Below are 18,768 nucleotides of genomic sequence, written 5' to 3' on the forward strand. Positions count from 1 at the left end.
GTACAGCATGTAAAATTTGTGCTAGATCTGGCTCTAGACTGGCTTGAACTGGATTCCTGGAGAAGAAGTTCTGTACTGGAAAGAAGGGAAGAGATGTATGTGTCATATCTGCTACTTGGGTGGTGCTAATCTTAAATAAAAGATCACAGAAAATAAAATGATATAGGGATACAGCTGGATGCATACATCTTCTTTACATGGTTGTATTTCAGCTGCAGTGACAAAATAGCTTATAAAATACAGGAAGATCATTTATTTTTGGAGTTCCATCCAAGAAATCTAAATAACTTTGGTAAGATTCATGTATTTTATATTAAATAAAGCGTCCTTTTAAAATAAAGGTAATGTTCATTTTTCCTTGTGTTATGTTATCTGTCTTGAAGGAAAGCCAGTGCATGTCTGAAATGTAGATTAGCCGTCCTGAAATCCCCTGCTGAAAGCATCACTGGCGCGCTTCTAACGACTAGATGTTGTTCTGAGTATTTCACAACCTCTCTTCAGTGACTCAAACAGCCTTTCAGAGCTTTGCTGTCTACATCTGTTGCTAAACTCCCATTTTCTCTTCATTTCATATTCTATTAACTCTTAAAAATGTTCACTTACAAGCTCCTACTGTGGCAAATGGGCCTCTCCTGAAGCTGCTTCAATGAAATGCAGAGGTTGATGTGAATGAAGGACTAGCAGGTTTGACTTCTTTCATATGTGCTCTGGTGGCATAAATCAAGTCTGTCACACTTAACAGGATAGATGCCTTACTAGAAATTGATATGGGGGCTTTATTAGTACCTCTTGACTCCCATAGCCCACATCTCACATCAAACAGTTGCTTTCTTCATGGTGCAAGGCAGGTCTTTGAGGACACAGGAGGGCAGCAGGCATGTTTCATGTCCCCTCTGCAGGTTTTAGTACCTCCTTTGAAAGAAGGCAGCTGAGGTTGAACATTAATTATTGGAGACCTCCCATTGTATCTAGTGAAGCCAGCCCGAGCTGAAAGCACAGGCCCTCCCTGCAAAGCAGACCTTTCATCTACCTTACCCTTGGAGGCAAATAATTGCACTACCGTGTGTGGTGCTTCTGTTTTTGATGATAGCACAGTGGTGAGCAAGATGGGTTCTGTTCTCTGTTGAGAGCACCTGATGGGAACCTGGCCTTTAGAGAGGGAACAAGGCCCAGGAGTGTTGGCCGAATGTGGGGACCTTCCTGTGTTCTTCAGGCTTACCTTCACAGGGACGTTGCATTGACAAGGGTTTCCTGACAAGCCACAACATAGGTGCTGAGCAGTGGTGGATGGGGGGTGAGATGAGAAGCCACAGCACCTGTGGGGCTTCTCTCTTGGAGGTTTTGCTGTTGCAAAAAGGGTAAAAGAATACAAAGTTCACGTCTGGTTGGAGAAAGACAGCTTGTGAAGTTGATTAAAATGCAGAGCAGTCAGGACAAATATGTCAAATTTGTATCTAAAATTAGCACAGGGGGCCTAAAATTAAACACCTAAATTATCAGATGTGTGTGACAGTCAAAACTGCTGTTGATTTGAAACCAGAGTGTGGATGTTTAATGTTACTGGAAATCTTACCAGAAAGTTTGGTCTTGAATGTGGATTTAAGTGTCTGAATTTTAGCATTCAAACATGGAAATGGTTGGGCTAGGAGCTCAGGTGTGCTGGTGGTGCTTAGAAGTGGTATGCTGTGGGTTTGTGTTTTCCACGCAATGAAGGAGGATTTTGATATCTGGGTGTGACCTGGCTGTGCCTCAGGCCAGAGGACTAGCAGTCCCATTGGCAGCATTCCCCAAGCTCCTGGTGCTTGGGTGCCAGTGAGGAGCTAGTTATGAGTTGTTTGCATTTTTATAGACAGTTCAGTGTGGCCTCAGCATGGGGACACATGCAGAACACTTTTTGACTTAGCCATTCTAGTTTCAGAATAACCTCTCCCCTTCCTTCTACTCTTCCCCCCCAGTTCCATTTTTTTTTTTCCTTTTGACATTTGGTCTTCTACTTTTCTTCCATTTTTTCTTCAGAGGAAGTGTTTTTCATTAGCTTGTTAGCCTAACCATCTTTCCCTGAAGATAGTGGCTGTCCTTCTCAGTACACAGAAAAACAGAAGATGGCTTCCAGTTATTAGGACATAATAGATTTGGGAAGGTTTACACGATGAGTCATTTGTTTTTCAGTGGTGTTCACTCTGAAGAGGTCAATGCTCTGCTCAGAGCCCATTGCTGAGTAATTTTGAGAATGACTTCAGTTAATATTGCAAATCTGGATTCCAGATTCAAGTCTTGCTTGCTCTATCAATTAATTGCTGACCTTTGTGATGTATTTTCTGTTCTTGAAACAAGGCAGGGACAATCAGATAAAATGAATCTTCTGGGAGTCTGCCCTCCAGGTTTTCTGTTCTTTAATAATTCCTCTTATTCTGTCCTGGTGGTAGGCAAGTACTTCTTCCTTCCCTGTTGGAGTCACGGTATATTACCCTTGAATATATCGTTTGCTTTGTTCTTTCCCTTTCTACCTCACATTACTAATTGCTTATCAGCAACTGTCCAGGACTCAGGAAGCCGCTCGCAGGTTTTTCACATTTCTTACCACAGTTTGAGGCTGAATACTGACATTTTCTGGCCAGTGATGGTAGTCTGTGTGCTAAGGCACATGCTGGATCTGTCTGCTTACACCTTGGTCTGGTTATTATCCCGATGCTGCCTCTGGGAAGGAGGGTAGTAGTGATCTCTCTTTGCTTTGGGATGATCATCTGATGTGATTTTCCATGCCACCTTCATCTCCATTTGTAGTTGCTCTCTTGTAATTCTTGCTTTCTCCTGCTTACCAGCCATGTGTTACTCGAAAGGAATCTTCTGCTTTCACCAGTGCTGGTAGACACTGGAAAAGTCAGCAGTGTTTGTCTTACCTCCCCTGGATGTGGCAATGAATCTTCTGCAACATGTCTGAGTTTTTATTCATAAAGTGTGTCCTATGGCTGCTCCACTGTTTGATGTAACGGCCTGTGCCTTTGAAGATGTGTGAATGCCCAGCCCTGTGCTCTTGTTCAGGACATAAAATAGTCTCTTCCTGCTACTCTGTGTGGAGCTGCTTCTCACCCTGTGGCCCCGGAGGCCCCGTTGTACATGCCTGTGGCTACATGTCAGATGCCCAGACCATGTGCACCCTTGCCCCTGTGCCTTTTAGTGCCTTCCTAGGCTCTGTCTTGCAGACTGTGTTTCTGATTTTCAGCCTTCCCATCCCATTGAGTATTCACTGTTTCCTTTGCACTGAGACCAGATGAATAGGGATTCTTGGCTTCGGTCTCCAGAATGGCTCTTTTATACCTCTTATTTGTCTCCATCAGTCTTCATCTTCTTCATCTGAGCACCAGCTCCAAAGAAGAGGTACTAAGTGACATGGTATTTTCCATGCTGTTCTCCATTTGTATTGTGCTGTTTTGTGCATCACGTTCCTTTCTGGGCTTTGCTGGTAGCCCCAGGCAGGAGCACCATGGAGCTGACTCCAACATGACCAGAGAAGAACAACCTAGAAGTATGCTCAAAGGATTGACCTGGAGCTGACCTGCTCCAAATCTGAATGGTTTATAACATTTCTGTATTTTTGTGGCAGAGTGGACTAGGGGTATGGGGTTGTCAGTGCAAGAAGTGAGGCTGTGTGACTGCTGGTGAAGTTCTGGGCTGTGAGAGGGCAGAAGACGGGAGCTATGCTGGGAAGGTTTTCTGCACATCCCTAGATCGTAGATGTTAGTGATGGTCAGGCTTGGCCACTTCTGGGTTTGGAAACCTAGTTTAATGGCTGAAAATATGACAGGCTTCTGGGTTTTCCGTCCCAAACAAACAACCCCTACCCCAACTTATCTCTATGTACAAGAGCTTTTTGGATAGAAGGTCCTTCTTGGTGTGAGAGGTGGGAAGTTTGGTACCTTCTGTTACTGTGAGCTCTGTAGACAGAGGAGAACTTTTCACGCTTCTGTTGCTAACAGAGCTCTGCTGAGGATGGCTCCATGTGCCAGCGACAGGAGCACAATTATGGCTTCTGCTGTGCCTGTGCCTTCCTGAAGGTAAAGACATGAGGTCTCCCAGCAGAGTGCCCACATATGAGCAGTAGGATATGCAGAAGGGGAAAAATGGATGTGACAGACTGTTTGCTTTAGTTTGAAGTGAAACTTGTCTGCTGTGCTGAAGGGGTGAAACTGGAGGAGTAAGGTCATCAGTTTGTGTTCCTGGCACTACCCCCAGGAACTTACTGAGGACAGTGAGTTTGATTATTTAGGTATTGCTGATTCTTTCTATCCACTGCACAAACACTGAAATTGTCCCTGCTCAACTGCATTTGAGCTTTAGCCTCATTGGTTAAAAAAAAAAAAAAAAGATTTACTTAACACATTCACTTATGTTGCTGTAGGTAAGGAAGGCTTCAGGTCACCAAACGTCCCCTAGATGTGATGAGCTCTAATGGTTCAGCAGAGCCCCAGGTTAATGTCACAGCTCCAACCAGAACTGTTCTGCTGGGAATTTAACATGTAACCCAAACCAGCTGGGCGGATGCCTTCTCTGTAGCACACACTTCTGTGCGTCCAGACATTAGGATTTCTTTCAGGCAGAGCCCTAACTGAATTTCCTGCTCTTTTTTAATCCCAACAATATGTGCTTGGCTGAAAGCGGGTTTTGTCAGACTGTTCTCACAGGCTGTGCTGGGGACTGAGTTTACATCTGTTCCTTTTGTAGAGCTGTTGGGAGCTAGTGGGTTTTAATCCCTTGTTTGTCTTGTCCTGGTCGTGTAAACCCATAGAGCTGCCGTTCGTATGTGCATTCCGCACATGATAACTGATTTGGGGCAGAAGGTCACAAGCCAGATCTACAATCAGCAAAGCCTCCCACTTCAATTTCCTGCAATCTCAGAAGACTTAGAGCTGCACAAGAGGTTGCTCTCTGTTTGCTGACTGAAGGGATTACATGCTCCTGTGAGCCTGGAGCCATTTGGATTTACAGGCGTGTCTTTGTGCTGGTTAAAACAGCATTGTAGCACTGGGCAGCAGGAGATGGAAATGCAGTGTGCAGTGCAGGAGCACAATGAGATTCCAAAGAAACCGCTTTCCACTCGAAACTGATGATGAACGTCAATAGCCTCAGTTTATGTGGCTGTCGAATTGTTCTCTCACGTCTTATATAAAAACAGAATTATCAACAAAAGCAAACGTCTGACTTTCCTTGTAGTGCTTTTACATGGTAAAGATGTACCCAAAAGCTATAAACAATCCTTTATGAGCTCAACCACAGGACAGTGAAAGACTCCGCAGTCTGCACAGAGGCTTTGTAAAATTATTGAAACAGTCAAAATTTGGAGAGGAAACAGTTGGTTTTAGAGATAAAGCTTCTGTCCTTAAATGAGAGCCAGTGTGAGCATCCCCACTGTGTGGCACTTCAGCCATCTCTGGAGGGGGCAGCTGCCCTGCAGGGTATGAGCAGCCACTCGGTGAGTGTGGGGCAGGGTGCACGTGGAGTGAGCAGGGGGCTCGGGGAGCACTGGCTCCTGGTGCATGGCTCCTCAAACCCAGCACACAGCAAACACTGCTTGCTCTGTTCACTGGTGTTGAGGTTGAGAAAAGAAAACGTGGATGGATTGTAGCATGTATTGTCTCATTGCAAAACATCGCAAAGGAATGCCTCCTCTATGGGGTATGCAATGTAACATCAGATCTTGTGTTGAAAGATGGGTGAAAATTGCCTGTGTTTGGCTTTTTAACAAGAGCAGCTTGCTGCAAGTATCTAGTGGAGCTCCTGTGTTGTGCAAAAATAATTCCAGGAACACCTAACCTGAAGTCTTCCATTTTCCTCAGTGGATCCTGCTAAAAGCGGTGCTTGCTTTGCCCTTGTACCTTTGTCCTGTTCCCAAGCAGAGGCAACAAGCTGGTCTGAGTCAGCATCCCTTAGCAGCTCATCCTGCTGGTGCTGCTTTCTTTCTTACTGGGTTCCTTGCTGCTTGCAGGCTGCTGCAGTGTGTGCACCATGCACGTTCTCAGTGCCCCTTACCTGAGCAACCTGGAGCAAAGGAGAATTGCAGTGTCCTGCTGATGGCTAGAAACACTGCTTTTCTGTGTGCCCAGGGCATTGCTCGCTTTATAAATGGGCCCTCTGTGCTGCTCAGCCCCACTTGAGTGTGAGCCCATGCTGCTGAGCAGGGTGGGGAGCACGATTTTGAGCATTTGTGTACACACATTTCTTTTCTCCAGGTGGATGACCTGAAGGCCAAGTTGGCAGCCCAAGAAGCGGAGCTGAAGCAGAAGAACGATGATGCTGACAAGCTGATCCATGTGGTGGGCATGGAGACGGAGAAAGTGAGCAGGGAGAAGGCAGTCGCTGATGAGGAGGAGCAGAAAGTGGCGCTCATCACCCAAGAGGTTGAGCAGAAACAGAAGGACTGTGAAGAGGACCTGGCCAAAGCTGAGCCTGCCCTGGAGGCTGCCCAGGCCGCTCTGAACACCCTCAACAAGGTAGGGCAAAGGCTCACATGGAAAGCCAGTTCCTCCTTCCCCTCTGCAGTGGGGGCTGTCGCTGCCATCCTCTGGCTCAAGTTTTGGGGCATCACATTGGTCAGCGCGGAGGTGCCAGGACCAGCAGTGCTGAAGTTTGCAAAACCGTGCATCACCAGGACAGCCTGCATGTACCTAACACGTCTGTCTGCTGGTGGGTGAGCAGGCCTGGTGTTGTTGTCTGTGATGTTTTGTTTTGGTGCAAGAGAGAGAATCGGCACTGTTCACTCTGGGTATTTCTATGCAAGTGCACAGCGGGAGCTGACAACCACAATGCTGATCTCGCTTGGTACAAGAAGTGCTGGCAGTGAAGTCTCATTCATTCCCTGTTTGGGTATGTCCAGCACCGAGGTGCTGAGATGTGTTGTGGTATTCAACAGTGCCTCTGGGCAGGGCAGCACACTGTCCTGGGCAGGCAATCTCTTGGTAGAGCCAGACGTTGCTGCAGGCAAGACCACAGAATCATAGTATGTCTACTATTGGCATTGGAAGGGACCTACAAGGATCATTGGGTCCAGCTCCTGGCACCACACAGGTCTACCCAAAAATTCAGAGCATGTGACTAAGTGCACAGTCCAAATGCTTCTTAAACCACTCCAAGGGAAGAAGCCCTTGGGGATATCAGTAACCAGGAGGTAGTCCCCTGCAGTCAGAGCGGTCCCAAAGCCAGTGATTTAAGGAAGGCTTTTGGTACCTTGGAATGTTTTTTACTTCAAGAGTGCTCCAGGAATGCCTGTTTGTAGCCCTACGCTGAAATGTGCCCCAGAGACACGTCTCTGCCATTTGTCTTCTGTCTGCAGTGTGCACAGCATCTAGAGCAGCAAACTCCCACTGCACACAAGGCAGAAAAGTGGCCATGCACCATGTAAAAATCAGATCATAATGTCTCAATCATGCCTCAAATCATGGCTCAGTCATAGCCTTTTTGGAGGGGAAGAAAGGAAGTCATTAGAAGTGTGTTTTCAAAGTGATTACCTTTCAAAAAAGACGTGGCTTTGCAGCGAAGATGTGTTGTTTTGGCTCTCATTCCTGGAAGGGAAAAGACTGTACAAAGGGAAAATGTTTGCCTCCTCATTAGTCTTGGTTTCATGTTGGAGCTGTAGAATATCTCATTAGGCACAGATTAGGGAGATGCTGGGATTTTTCTAGAGACCTGTAAAGCAGTGTTAGCAGGGCATTGGAAGACATGAACTCCTTTACCTGCTGATCTGAGATGCATCAAAGAGCTTGACCTGCTTGCTGACGTGAATAATTATCAATATTCATGTGTGTATGTATAGTTTCTCCCTAATTATCTAAACCATCTTATTTGGACAGTAATCCAAAAGTCAAAAATGCAGACCCAGATATACTATGTTAGAAAACTTGGGAAAACAGGTTTTAGAGACAAAAATGCCCTTTTATTTCTTGGAGTGCTGTTTGCTCCCCCATGAAGGTGCCTCGGCTCTTTCTCAGTATCCACATCCCCTGGGCCCTAGAATGCAGGACGTGGGACTCCACAGATCTGGCATTTTGGCATCTCGTTCTCCTTTTGAGGGGGGAAATCACAGCACACCAACTTGGGGACTGCCTTCCCCTGCTGTGGGTAAGTGTTTGGCATGGAGCAGTTCTCCAAGAGGAGGTAGCAGCTGTCCTGCAGAGGCAGGTGGGCAGCCCATGCTGCTTGGCCAGCACTGTACGGTTTCTGCACAGGAGACAATGAGTCAAAGAGAGTGACGGTATCTAAAGCAGTGACCCTCCTGCACTGTTGCCTTCAAGGAATATCCCCTGAGATGATCCAGAGGCATTCAGGGATGCCACAGCAGTTGGTGTTTCTGAAGCAGGCAGCACTAAGTGCAAGCATCCTCACAGACTAGGTCTGGTTCCTATCCCAGAGATGCTCCAATGTGTGGAAGAATAATTCAGAGCAATTTATTGAATTGTCCTGTGACAGAGCACTCACTTCTTAGTGAAAAAGGAGCGGTACCAGTACAGCATCCCACTTACAGTGAGCTACAGGTTGTTGAACCAAGGGCTGATGTCAGAGCCCTCCCAGCTACCCTAAGCAGCACAACCCATTGTGGCCCTGGTCCTGGCCAAACTGGGCAGGGGATGGGATGGAGAAGGGCTTTCAGATGTGCTCCTCTCTGCTCACAGTCAGCTCCATGTCACTGAGCATGTTAATTACGGACATTTTATACTGCAAATGTACATGGCTCCCAGGGGTCTGTCTCTATCAGCTTGATTATTAACAAAAGCTAACAGCAAGCAAAGACCACATTTGGTAACAGCTTCCTAGCAGACACCTTTATCCCAAAAATGAATGCTCAAAGAAACCAAACTTGTTTCAGAGTGAAGCTGATGAACTTCAGAAAATACAGAACAGAGAATACGGAGTAAAAGCTATTGAGTGGTAGAAATAGGGACTATAGAAGTTCATGGATAGATATTTCCTAAACTGGTGTTGACACAGCCATTATCCTTGTTTCAATATAGCATGGCGTCTGAGAGCAGCTGATTTACCTGTACTGCTTTTTCCTACAGAAAATTTAACTTGTGTATGCACAGAGAGGATTTTAAGTATCAGCTGAGTTTTATGCTTAGGTTAAGATCTGCCCTGCTTGACGTTAGGGTCTTGGTAAAACCACCTGTGTTGACAGCACAAGTGTGCCCCAGGGATCAACCGATCCTATCTGAGAGACAAACAGCTCTCTCTTCAGGTGCACTGCCTGTTCACAGCACTGACTGCTGTCCTGGTGAAGGCTCTTGGTTAAAGGGCCTAAATTCAGGCTGGATGATGGATCCAGTGGATCCATGCAAACATAATGCATATGATGATGGATGCACGCAAACTGAGCGCATGGGTGTCTCTGGCATTGGGAGTAGCTGAGCCCAAGGGGAAGCTCTGTGAGGCAGTTTTGGAGGGGCTGGAGGCTGTTATGTAGAGGTTATTTGGAAAGGTTTTTCTTTTCCTGATCCCACTCTACTGAGAGTGCATAAAACTCCTTTCTCTAGAGCCCTGGCTGAGTTGCTCTGGGCGGAGGGGCAGGACCCAGGCAAAGGTTGGGAATTTCTGGAGGAAAACTGTGCTGTGCTTGTGTTGGGTGAGATACTAAGAGCTGGATGTGGGAGACAAGCACATGTTATAAACATGCACGGTGGTGATTTAGAGACATTAGTGTTAATGCCAAGCAAAACCCAGTCTATCAGATCAATAGCTTGGGAGCCTGACTCTATTAGCAGCGAAACAAAAAGAAATCCCATTCATTTTTGTCTAAAAACCTTGTTTTCCCTTTTCAGAAGAATCTGACAGAGCTGAGGTCCTTCGGGTCACCACCTCCGGCTGTCAGCAATGTCACGGCTGCTGTGATGGTGCTGATGGCCCCAGGAGGAAAGATTCCCAAGGACAGGAGCTGGAAGGCAGCAAAAGCTGCCATGGCCAGGGTGGATGGGTTCCTGGACTCTTTGATCAAGTTCGACAAGGAGAACATCCATGAGAACTGCCTCAAAGCCCTCCAGCCCTATTTACAAGATCCTAAGTTTAAACCGGAATTTGTGACCACCAAGTCCTATGCTGCAGCTGGCCTCTGCTCTTGGGTGGTGAACATCGTACGCTTTCATGAAGTGTACTGTGAAGTGGAGCCGAAGCGGCAGGCTTTGAGCAAAGCCAACGCGGAGCTGGCGGCTGCCCAGGACAAGCTGGCCAGCATCAAGGCCAAAATTGCCGTAAGTTTGGAAAAGCAAGGCAAGCTGTGGGATGGGCTCACCCCTTAGTGGGACGCATGCAAGTCACTGCTCTGGGGAGAAATCCTTTGCTTTGGAGAAAGCTGCTTCTCCACACTCATGTATTTTTAAAAGGGTAGATCCAAAGATTTGGTAGATTTTAGGTCTTTTACCTTCCTTTTATTGCTACTTTCTGTGTTTCATCTGTTTTGCTCCAATCATGCTTGTACCCTAACAGAAAAGGCTAGATATTAATTCTTATTATTCCTACCTAATTTTTAAAATGTAATTTGCCTCTAATTGTGAGCCCTCAGAAAACTCGTTATCTCAAACCAGTATGTGTTCCCCGTGTGATGCACAGGGGCAGAAAAACAGGAACTGGAGGCTGGCTCCCATGGCAGCACAGTTCCTGGTGACGGGCACGTTCTGCAGGATGACGACTGCTCCAGTAGAGTCTAATAATTTGTCACGGCATGGCTCTCTGTCAGCATATCTTTGTATTATTCTTACTTAGATTTTTGCTACTTAAGGAAAAAAAAAAAAAAAAGAATCTGAATAGATTAAATTACTGCATGATTAAAAGTGAATTTCTGTGGAGAATAGTCTCCATCCATTCCCACATAAGATGTTCAAAACCATACTCCTTTTCTCCCCCTGTTCTATATCTACCAATAGCAAAGTGTGGAAACCAGCACGAGGGCATCCTGCTAACCTGTCTCTTGGGCAGCAGAGCAGCATCTTTCCATGACCTGCTGCTCTCCAGCTCCCTTCTGCCACGAGCAGCACTCACTTGTGCTCCAGAATGTGACTTCTTAGGGTGCCGTGGGTCTGGGATCCCTCTTGGTCATGGATGGATCCTCTGGGGCTGTGCTTTCATACTGGCACCACAGGTCATGCAGAATCCCCTTTTGAAACAAAAGTTTGTTATCAGCTGTCTGACGTGGCACGGCTGCCAGCTTTGTGTCTTACAGTAAGTTACGTGACCTTGCAATGTCCCCCTGGCGGGGGCAACACAGTCCCTCAAAGCTCACTGAATATGCACCTCTTCTCCTAGCACATCTTCATGTTAGAATATAGCTGACTTTCTTAATACCTCCTAGGGCTGCTTATTCTTTAAATGTTTACTGCCCTTTTAATTAAAAATATTTTTTAAAATCTACAGAGCTCTCTGGTAGTCTCTTCATGCTGCAGATAAAGAAGGGCATGTGCAGCACCTGAGCAGGGATGGATTTAGAGGTCTTTAGACTCTCATCTTCCCATCTCAGATGTGAAATACGATGCTGGGGAACCAATGACATCCCATTATGTTGTTTATTTCCAAAGCTTTTAATACCTGGGCTTTTTTTTTTTTCCTTCTTTTTTTTTTTTTTTTTTTTTTTTTTTTCCCCTTTAAAGAAGTAGGATTTTGGTTAAAAAAAAAAAAAAAAAAAAAGAAAAGAAAAGAAAAGAATGGCAATCTAAGGGGATTTGGTGGTACTCCACTGGCACATACTTGCAAAGCTGACTCTTTTATGTGAGTTATCCCGCATTTGCAGATGGGCAAAATCTGCTCATTGCGTGGGGGTGGATATGGAGGTATAAGCTTGAATATCAAGCTGGGATATCTTGGGTAGCTTCACTGACGTGATGATGATTCATACCTGCTTAGAAAGAGACACGGAGGTGCCAATATACCCACCTTTAGTATTAAATGAAACTATTCTGATCATCCAAAACACTAAGTACCTTCCTCTCTCCTTTGTTTGCTTGGGAAATAAGGTTGGTATGAATCTGGGGAGGGGGAGTGCAGGAGCAAGATGCATGCTGGCAGCTGTGGTGTGAAATATATCAGATATATCACTGATATATCAATGTGTACTAGGCTGGGGTACTGCAGGTGGGTTCTGCTCTTTATCAGATCATACATCTTTAATGGGGTTTTATATAGATTTTATATATATATATATATATTCGAATATATATATAAAAGTATGCACATATATTCATATGAATGCCAAGATACAAACATTTTGTGTTATGAATTCCAAGGCAGTTTGAGAAGACTGTTTTGTGTTTTTCAAGATACAGGAGAGCTGCAGATATCCCTAATATAATCCTTTTCATTTTCAAGTTTGTTTCTAGTACATAGCTTGGACAGTGTTAAAGTGATTTACAGACAGTTAGCCTAAAACAGTTTGCACTGGCTATAGATAAGATCAATTATTACTTCTATTTCTCTTATCAAAAGTGGAATGCTCCAAGTACTTGTGGGAGCTGTTGACTTGTTTAAGACCAAAGTGTAAGCAGGTCTGTCCAAGCAATAGTCTCTCTTTTGCTAGCATGGGTGGTTTGGGCTCTTTCTGCCCCATCCCAGCCCTGAAGCCCTTTGCAGCTCACCTGCATGTGTGAAGGTCCCACCTAATGCTGTGACCCAGCTTGGGTTCCTCTGGAAGAGCAAAACAGTGTGCAGGAAGTGCAGCTTGGAGGTGGCTCCAGCATATCTCTAGTTAAGTTATTCAAAGAGCCCCTTGGGGTTTTAAGCAACAGCTTGAGGAATCAGCAGAGCCTTGGACTGAGGCCAAGGTGGCTGAAGCATCAGGAAACACAACTGTTTTCTTAGCTGGCCTACTTGTTTCTCATCTGTAGTGTTGGCCATCGGTACTTGGTTATCAGGACCGCTTGGCCTATCTTTCCCAGTTCAAATTCACATCAGGGCAGAGCCCCAGATAAACTGCCTTTTTGTGTTCTTTGTTTCTGTTCCCTGCAGATGAGGTGGGCTACAAGCACGTGAAATTGCTCAGCATGTTGCTGCTCTGAGCTTCATCCCAGGTGCCATATAGCATGCAGCATTGTGGAGCTTGGCTCATCTTGCCTTCAGGTTGAATTGGGTCTTGAGAAGGGGTTTCCTTAAAACTGTGCTGTTGTTTTCTCCTTTTCCTCCTATGCAGCGCCTCAATGAGAACCTGGGAAAGCTCACAGCCAAGTTTGAGAAGGCCACTTCAGACAAACTCAAATGTCAGCAAGAAGCTGAAGCTACTGCATGTACCATCACCCTTGCAAATCGGCTGGTGAGTGTCAGCAGATGGAATGGTAATGGCATGAATGGGAGGTGTCAGGTGCTGCTGAGATGCCAGCCATGTGCACAGTACATTACATCCTCTAATTTTTATGGAATATATTACATTTCCTGCAGAGCAGCAAGTTTTTAGTAATGAAAATGATTTTGCTTTGGCTGTTTTCATACATCGGGGTAGGCACTGCATGTGTTTAAAGAGGCTGGCTATGCTCTCTTCACAGCTCTCATCTGCTTTCTGTTATTTAATTGCATGATCAAATACTGATGGGACCAAAACTATATGACCAGAAGATCGTATAATAAAGACAAAGCTGGTATACAAGTAGCTTTGCAGGTTTTAAAGTGACAAAAAGCAAAAAGTGAAAAGCTCTGAAAAAGATGCATGTCTCCGTTATCAGTCCATCGGGGTGCATCACAGCCTGTTGTATCTTCAGAACACGCAGCCTCCTGGTCTTCTGCTGGGGCAATGCCCTTGTCACTGTTTCACAGATGAGAGAGAATGGCTGCTGCAACTGCCCATAGTGCTTTGTATTTTGGCTTCCCCAGCAGCCATTTGGAGCAAGCCAACTCTCCCATGTGCAATGAAATGGGGTGGTGGGAAACAGTACGGGGGGCGGAGGGGCTGGAGCTGCTTTGAGCAGCTGGCTCTGCCAACTCAAGCCCAGAACTGGCACACAAAGGCACCACTGACATTATCTCAGTGGAGGGCACCATGCTTTTAATGCTTTTAAAACATCTGACTCACCCGATCTACAGCGAAGCTGCAGGTAGGCAGGCACTGCTGTGAGTACAGCCTCACTTGGTGCAATTCCTCCCTGCTGTGGCAGCTGGCACGTGAGGCACCTGCCTGGCGTGGTGTGCGGCCTGCGCACAGCTGCCACGCATCTCGGAGCCTGGGGTGTGGGCAGAGTCCCTGCCATGCATGGCCCCATCCTGGAAGCTGTGTTGCCTGGCCTTTGTAGCTGATGCTGGGCTTGTCCTTTCTCCCAGGAGCAGGGCAGATGTTACGTTGAAACCACTCTTGCAAGACTACACCTGCACCTTCAGGAGAGCATCCTGCCTGGTCAGCATGTGGTCAGGGATGGAAGGTGGAAGTTGCTCTTAGTCTCTCTTGTAGAAGCTGCCTCTGCTGGTTGGGCTGGTGGCAGTTTAGAAGACAAAGGTATTTCTAGAAGCGTTGCTGGATGCAGATTTCTCTGCTTGTTTTACCAGATTGTGGCTGTGCTAGGCTGTAACTTGTAGTCATCTGTCCCGACACAGCATGCAGCGATAAGAAGAAAAGATAGACAAATGGTTTAAGCTTATTGCCTTGGACATGGAGAGCTGTGCTCAGTCCTCCATTTCCTGCTCTCAGACCTTCCTAAGTGACCTTCAGCAAATTGCTTTAGCCTAGATTTTCAGAGCTGTTTAGATTTTGGGTGTTTTTTTTGTGGGCACATGAAAAATACTGCATTTAGTGGGGCATCAAATGCTACCAGGAAACTGCACACACTCACCTTCCTGCATGCTCTGATACTGGGAAACTTTAAAAAACAAAATAACAAAATAAGAAAAAAAATACTTTTGTCTTTAATCTCCGTGTGCCTTGTTGGAAAGTGGGATTGCAGCACTGCTGTAGCACAACTGGCTGCTTTGCAGACTAATAGTCAGGACTAAGATGTACTCAGATATAAAGGGTCAAAGACAAACAGCAGGTAAGTCCCTTCCTACACTGATTTAGATCTCTTTTATGCAACCATAGAAGGAGTTTTATGCTTTCATGTTCTTCAGGTTAAATCGCACTGAATGCTTCCAGAACCTTTAATTAAAACAGGAAAGTAGCTTTTCTATTTGAAAAAGACGCGTGTATTTCTGGGGGCATTTTGCAGGATGAGTATTTCCCTGTGTCTTTCCACAGCCTAACAAAATCCTGTTTAATGTGATGCAGAGGTAGATTGTGGCTCTGAGTCATGTAGGGGTTGGTAAACACAAAGTACAAGAAGAAAATGTTTTGTGAAAAAGAAACAGAAATGGTGGTTTCAGTTCTTTTCACATAAATATATATGTATATGTGTGTATGTTTTACACTGAATACAGCTTAGTTTCACCTTGATTAGTACCACTGTATCAAACAGAGCCTGATTTCATAAAGGTGCATGCTTAGCATGTGAATTTTTGGCTTAAAATGCAAGTCTTCATTGAGGTGCAACTGTGGTATTTTGATGAGGAAAAACTGCGTGTTTCTTTTTGAGGCTTTAGCTATATTAGTAAAATTGTCCTTGAAAAACCAAAATGAGCAAATATTTTAACACGATAGGTTGTCACTTGTACTGTATGTTGCTCAGTGATTTTTAAGGTTTCATAAGTTCCTTTAAAAGAAAGCTTTTGATCTGAAATCAAGATAAGACATTGGAATAAATTTTAGACAACCTTTCTGTGGCTGCAGTTGAGGTTTTTGCTATGATGTACGTGTCTGTCCCTGGTCTGATAGCATGGGGTTTGTAGCATGGGTAGTATAGTCTCAGTGAAGCTACAGCCTTTTTTTTTATATTTGCCTTTGAGTGTGTTCGTTACCTCACTAATTAACTGGGACTGCTCACAGGCTCAGGGTCAGCACCTGCATAAAAGCAGAGCTTGTACAAGTGCTTTGCTGGTGCTGGACTCTGTCCTTCATTGGCAAATAACTGGGCATGGCTGTCATTCTTCAGGTACAGGTTTGATGATTTATTTCACATAACAGTTTAAAATGTGTCATCAAATCCTTCCTTTTTCTTTCCCCTTGAAAGGCTCTGGTTGCTCTGGTGGCTGGTTTTGGGAGGAATCCTTTTGCTGTCAAGGCTTTGGGAAACCTGCAATTGCAAACTTCAAGATCTTGAAATTGTTCAATCAATCAGGAAACAGTTAAGCACAAACTTCTTTTTCCATCCTGTTCCTCTTTGTTGTTGTGTGAATGGGTAAAACCACCATATAGCCCGATCTGGTCACCAGGAAGTGACACTGATCATTCCCGTGGTTCTTTCAGTCTCTCATTTACCAAACAAGACTGTTTAGGTGATTGGGTTTCAAGTCTTTCATTGAGGATACTTCCAGAGAAGCAAACGAAACAGTGAAAGGAAAAATGAGGATTCATTAGTGTGGGGCTTGATCTGTGCATCAGTGTAGATGAGGATATTTTGATTTGGGGGTAGATAGAGAACATTGCTGGAATTTAGGCTTTCTACTTTTAAATGTGATTGTTATTTTTCAGCCCTTCTAGTCCCTGCTGACGTTTCTAAGCCATTTTCATTTAGATTGAATTTGGGCTTCTGTTCAAGTGCGGTACATTGCTGTGGCGGGGACCACAATTTGTCACGTCCTCCTGTGCTCACAGGGGTGATGCTTGGGGAAATGGACTTGGAAAGTGGTTTTGCTCTGCATTTGGAAGCATGGAGACCTTTGTCAAGCTGCATGCATAACTGCGATGAGCTAAACTTCATTTTCTCCATAGTTTGCTAATGTCATTGTCTTCCACCCCCAGCTGGTGCCAGAGTGTGCTCTCCTTCCCCCAGCATCAGGTTGAAACTCTCTTTTTCTTTCATCATTAGCGAAAAAGCAGAGCCAGGTGGAAGCAAATCTCTATTTCTGCCTCTAGGATCATGTAAAACTGGAGCATCACATGAGTGGCAGTCTTTGCAGTGCTGAGGAAGATGAGTGCTGGGCAGTGCCCATGGTTCTGCTGGAGAAAACAGCATGTTTACTGTTGGTCTCTAGCTGGCAAACATCAGTCTCACAGTGCTGGGTAATTTTTTCACTCTGACAGTCACAAATGGTGATAAGAGACGAAGAATCTGGAGTAGCCACTGTCAATCCCGGGCTTTTATAAAGCACAGAAAGATGGGCTGGGATTAGATTGTTTGCATTATAGTTTTGTTTATGGCATGCCAGAAGATGAATACACGCACACACACTCATACCCCACCACAAAGAGTCTCTTGTTGCTCCAATGAAGGTATAGCCTAAAAAAGAATGCAACAGCAAACAAAACAAAACAAAATCAGATATTTGTCCTGTTCAGTGTGTGCTGCTGCAATGTCTCCAAATGCAAAGATTTGGAAAGAGGTGTGAGTGATGCTCTCCTAATGCTGCAGCTAAGGCCCATAAATGATCTCTCTGTGCTCCCTCCTTCCCAGCCCTCTTTACCCAACACAACCGAGCCAGAGAAAAGCTTGAAGAGATAGAAAGACTTTACAGCCCTCTTGGTGTGGGAACCACCAGGGCAGTGCTTCCCACAGAGACTCCCTGGGGCTCCTTGAAGTGCTGGGCACCTTTTCTGGTTACAGGATGGAGCTGCTCTGTGAGGAGCTGCTAGCAGGGATTGTAGCCAGGGAGCACTGAACACAGCTCTAAGTGCAGATGAACAAGTTATGTTGATGCCAATGCCACTAACTGTTTTTAAAGACCTGGTTAGAAAGCACAGCTTGCTACTCCAGCTGTCAAAAATGGATCAATTTTGCAGTGTATATAAGGAACATCCCAGCTTACTGTTGTGCAATGCATTCCTTCTTTTGTCTCATCTCTGGCTCTGATCTTGGAATAGATCCCGACAACCCTTACTAATGTGCCATTTATTTGAAATCCTAGATTTATCACTATGTAACTGGGCAGGAATTAAGCTCCCAGACTTTGAAAAAAACATATTTGAGTCTTCATGAAGAATACAGCTAACTAAACACAGGTAGTAGTTGCTTTGGATTGAAAAATGAAGCAGGTGAAGACAAGACAAGCTGAACTTCCAAAGTGCCTTAATTTGAGTTTTGCATTTTGTGAACTGTAGATGACCTAGGGAAGATGCTCCAGGATCCAAGGGACAGGGACGAGGGAATGTCTAGGGATCTATGGATAAGAAAATGGAGGATGGCTGCTGGTGGTGTTTGTAATTTGATACATGCTAATGTGGCAGATGAAATTTGGTGATGACAAATGCAAAGTATTGCATGCAGGGAAAATGAACCCTAATCATGCATTTACATTGATAGGTCTTAATTGCACTATTATCACTCACATAAGAGCTCTTGGAGTTCTTGCAGAGAGTTCTCAGAAACAGCAGTGCAGTACATGTCTGGAGGCAGCAAGGCAGACTGAGTGTTAGAAATTGGTAGGAAAAATTGGGAAGCTAAAGTTAAATAATTATTCTATCAGTCCAAATCTGTGGTGTACCTCCATCTGGCATGCTGAACACAATTAGGTTAACCCATCAGAACACAGTAGGTAACCTAGAGAAGGTACAGTGATGTATGTATCTGCTTCCATATTCAAAGAGAGGAAATAGATTAGGACTCTTCATTTTGGAAAAGAGACCGTGTAGTGATGGATGTGACAGAAGCCAATAAAATCATGAATAGTATGGAGAATTAGAATAGGGAATGATTGTTCACTGTTCCTCATTACTAAAGAGCAAAAGGTCATCAAATGAGATGAAGAGAATTCAAATAATTTCTAGGATCTGATAAGGAAGACACCTGGGAT

General features: G+C 44.9%; 1 protein-coding gene across 8 annotated transcripts in view; it reads left to right on the forward strand.

The window, feature by feature from the left end:
- The window catches only part of DNAH9 (dynein axonemal heavy chain 9), a 200,061-nt gene that overhangs the window by 94,787 nt on the left and 86,506 nt on the right, over positions 1-18,768 (forward strand). For 7 of the 8 annotated variants that reach the window (XM_084491757.1, XM_084491762.1, XM_084491761.1 and 4 more), the window contains 3 exons: positions 6,228-6,488; positions 9,807-10,232; positions 13,157-13,276. In XM_084491757.1, coding sequence (XP_084347883.1) covers positions 6,228-6,488; positions 9,807-10,232; positions 13,157-13,276 — 807 coding nt within the window. Of the gene's footprint in view, positions 1-6,227; positions 6,489-9,806; positions 10,233-13,156; positions 13,277-14,250; positions 14,348-18,768 lie in introns of those variants that run through there. The other variant, XM_084491764.1, reaches the window with a different exon arrangement.

The sequence above is a fragment of the Aythya ferina genome (assembly GCF_964211825.1).
Source record: "Aythya ferina genome assembly, chromosome: 18".
NCBI lineage: Eukaryota > Metazoa > Chordata > Aves > Anseriformes > Anatidae > Aythya > Aythya ferina.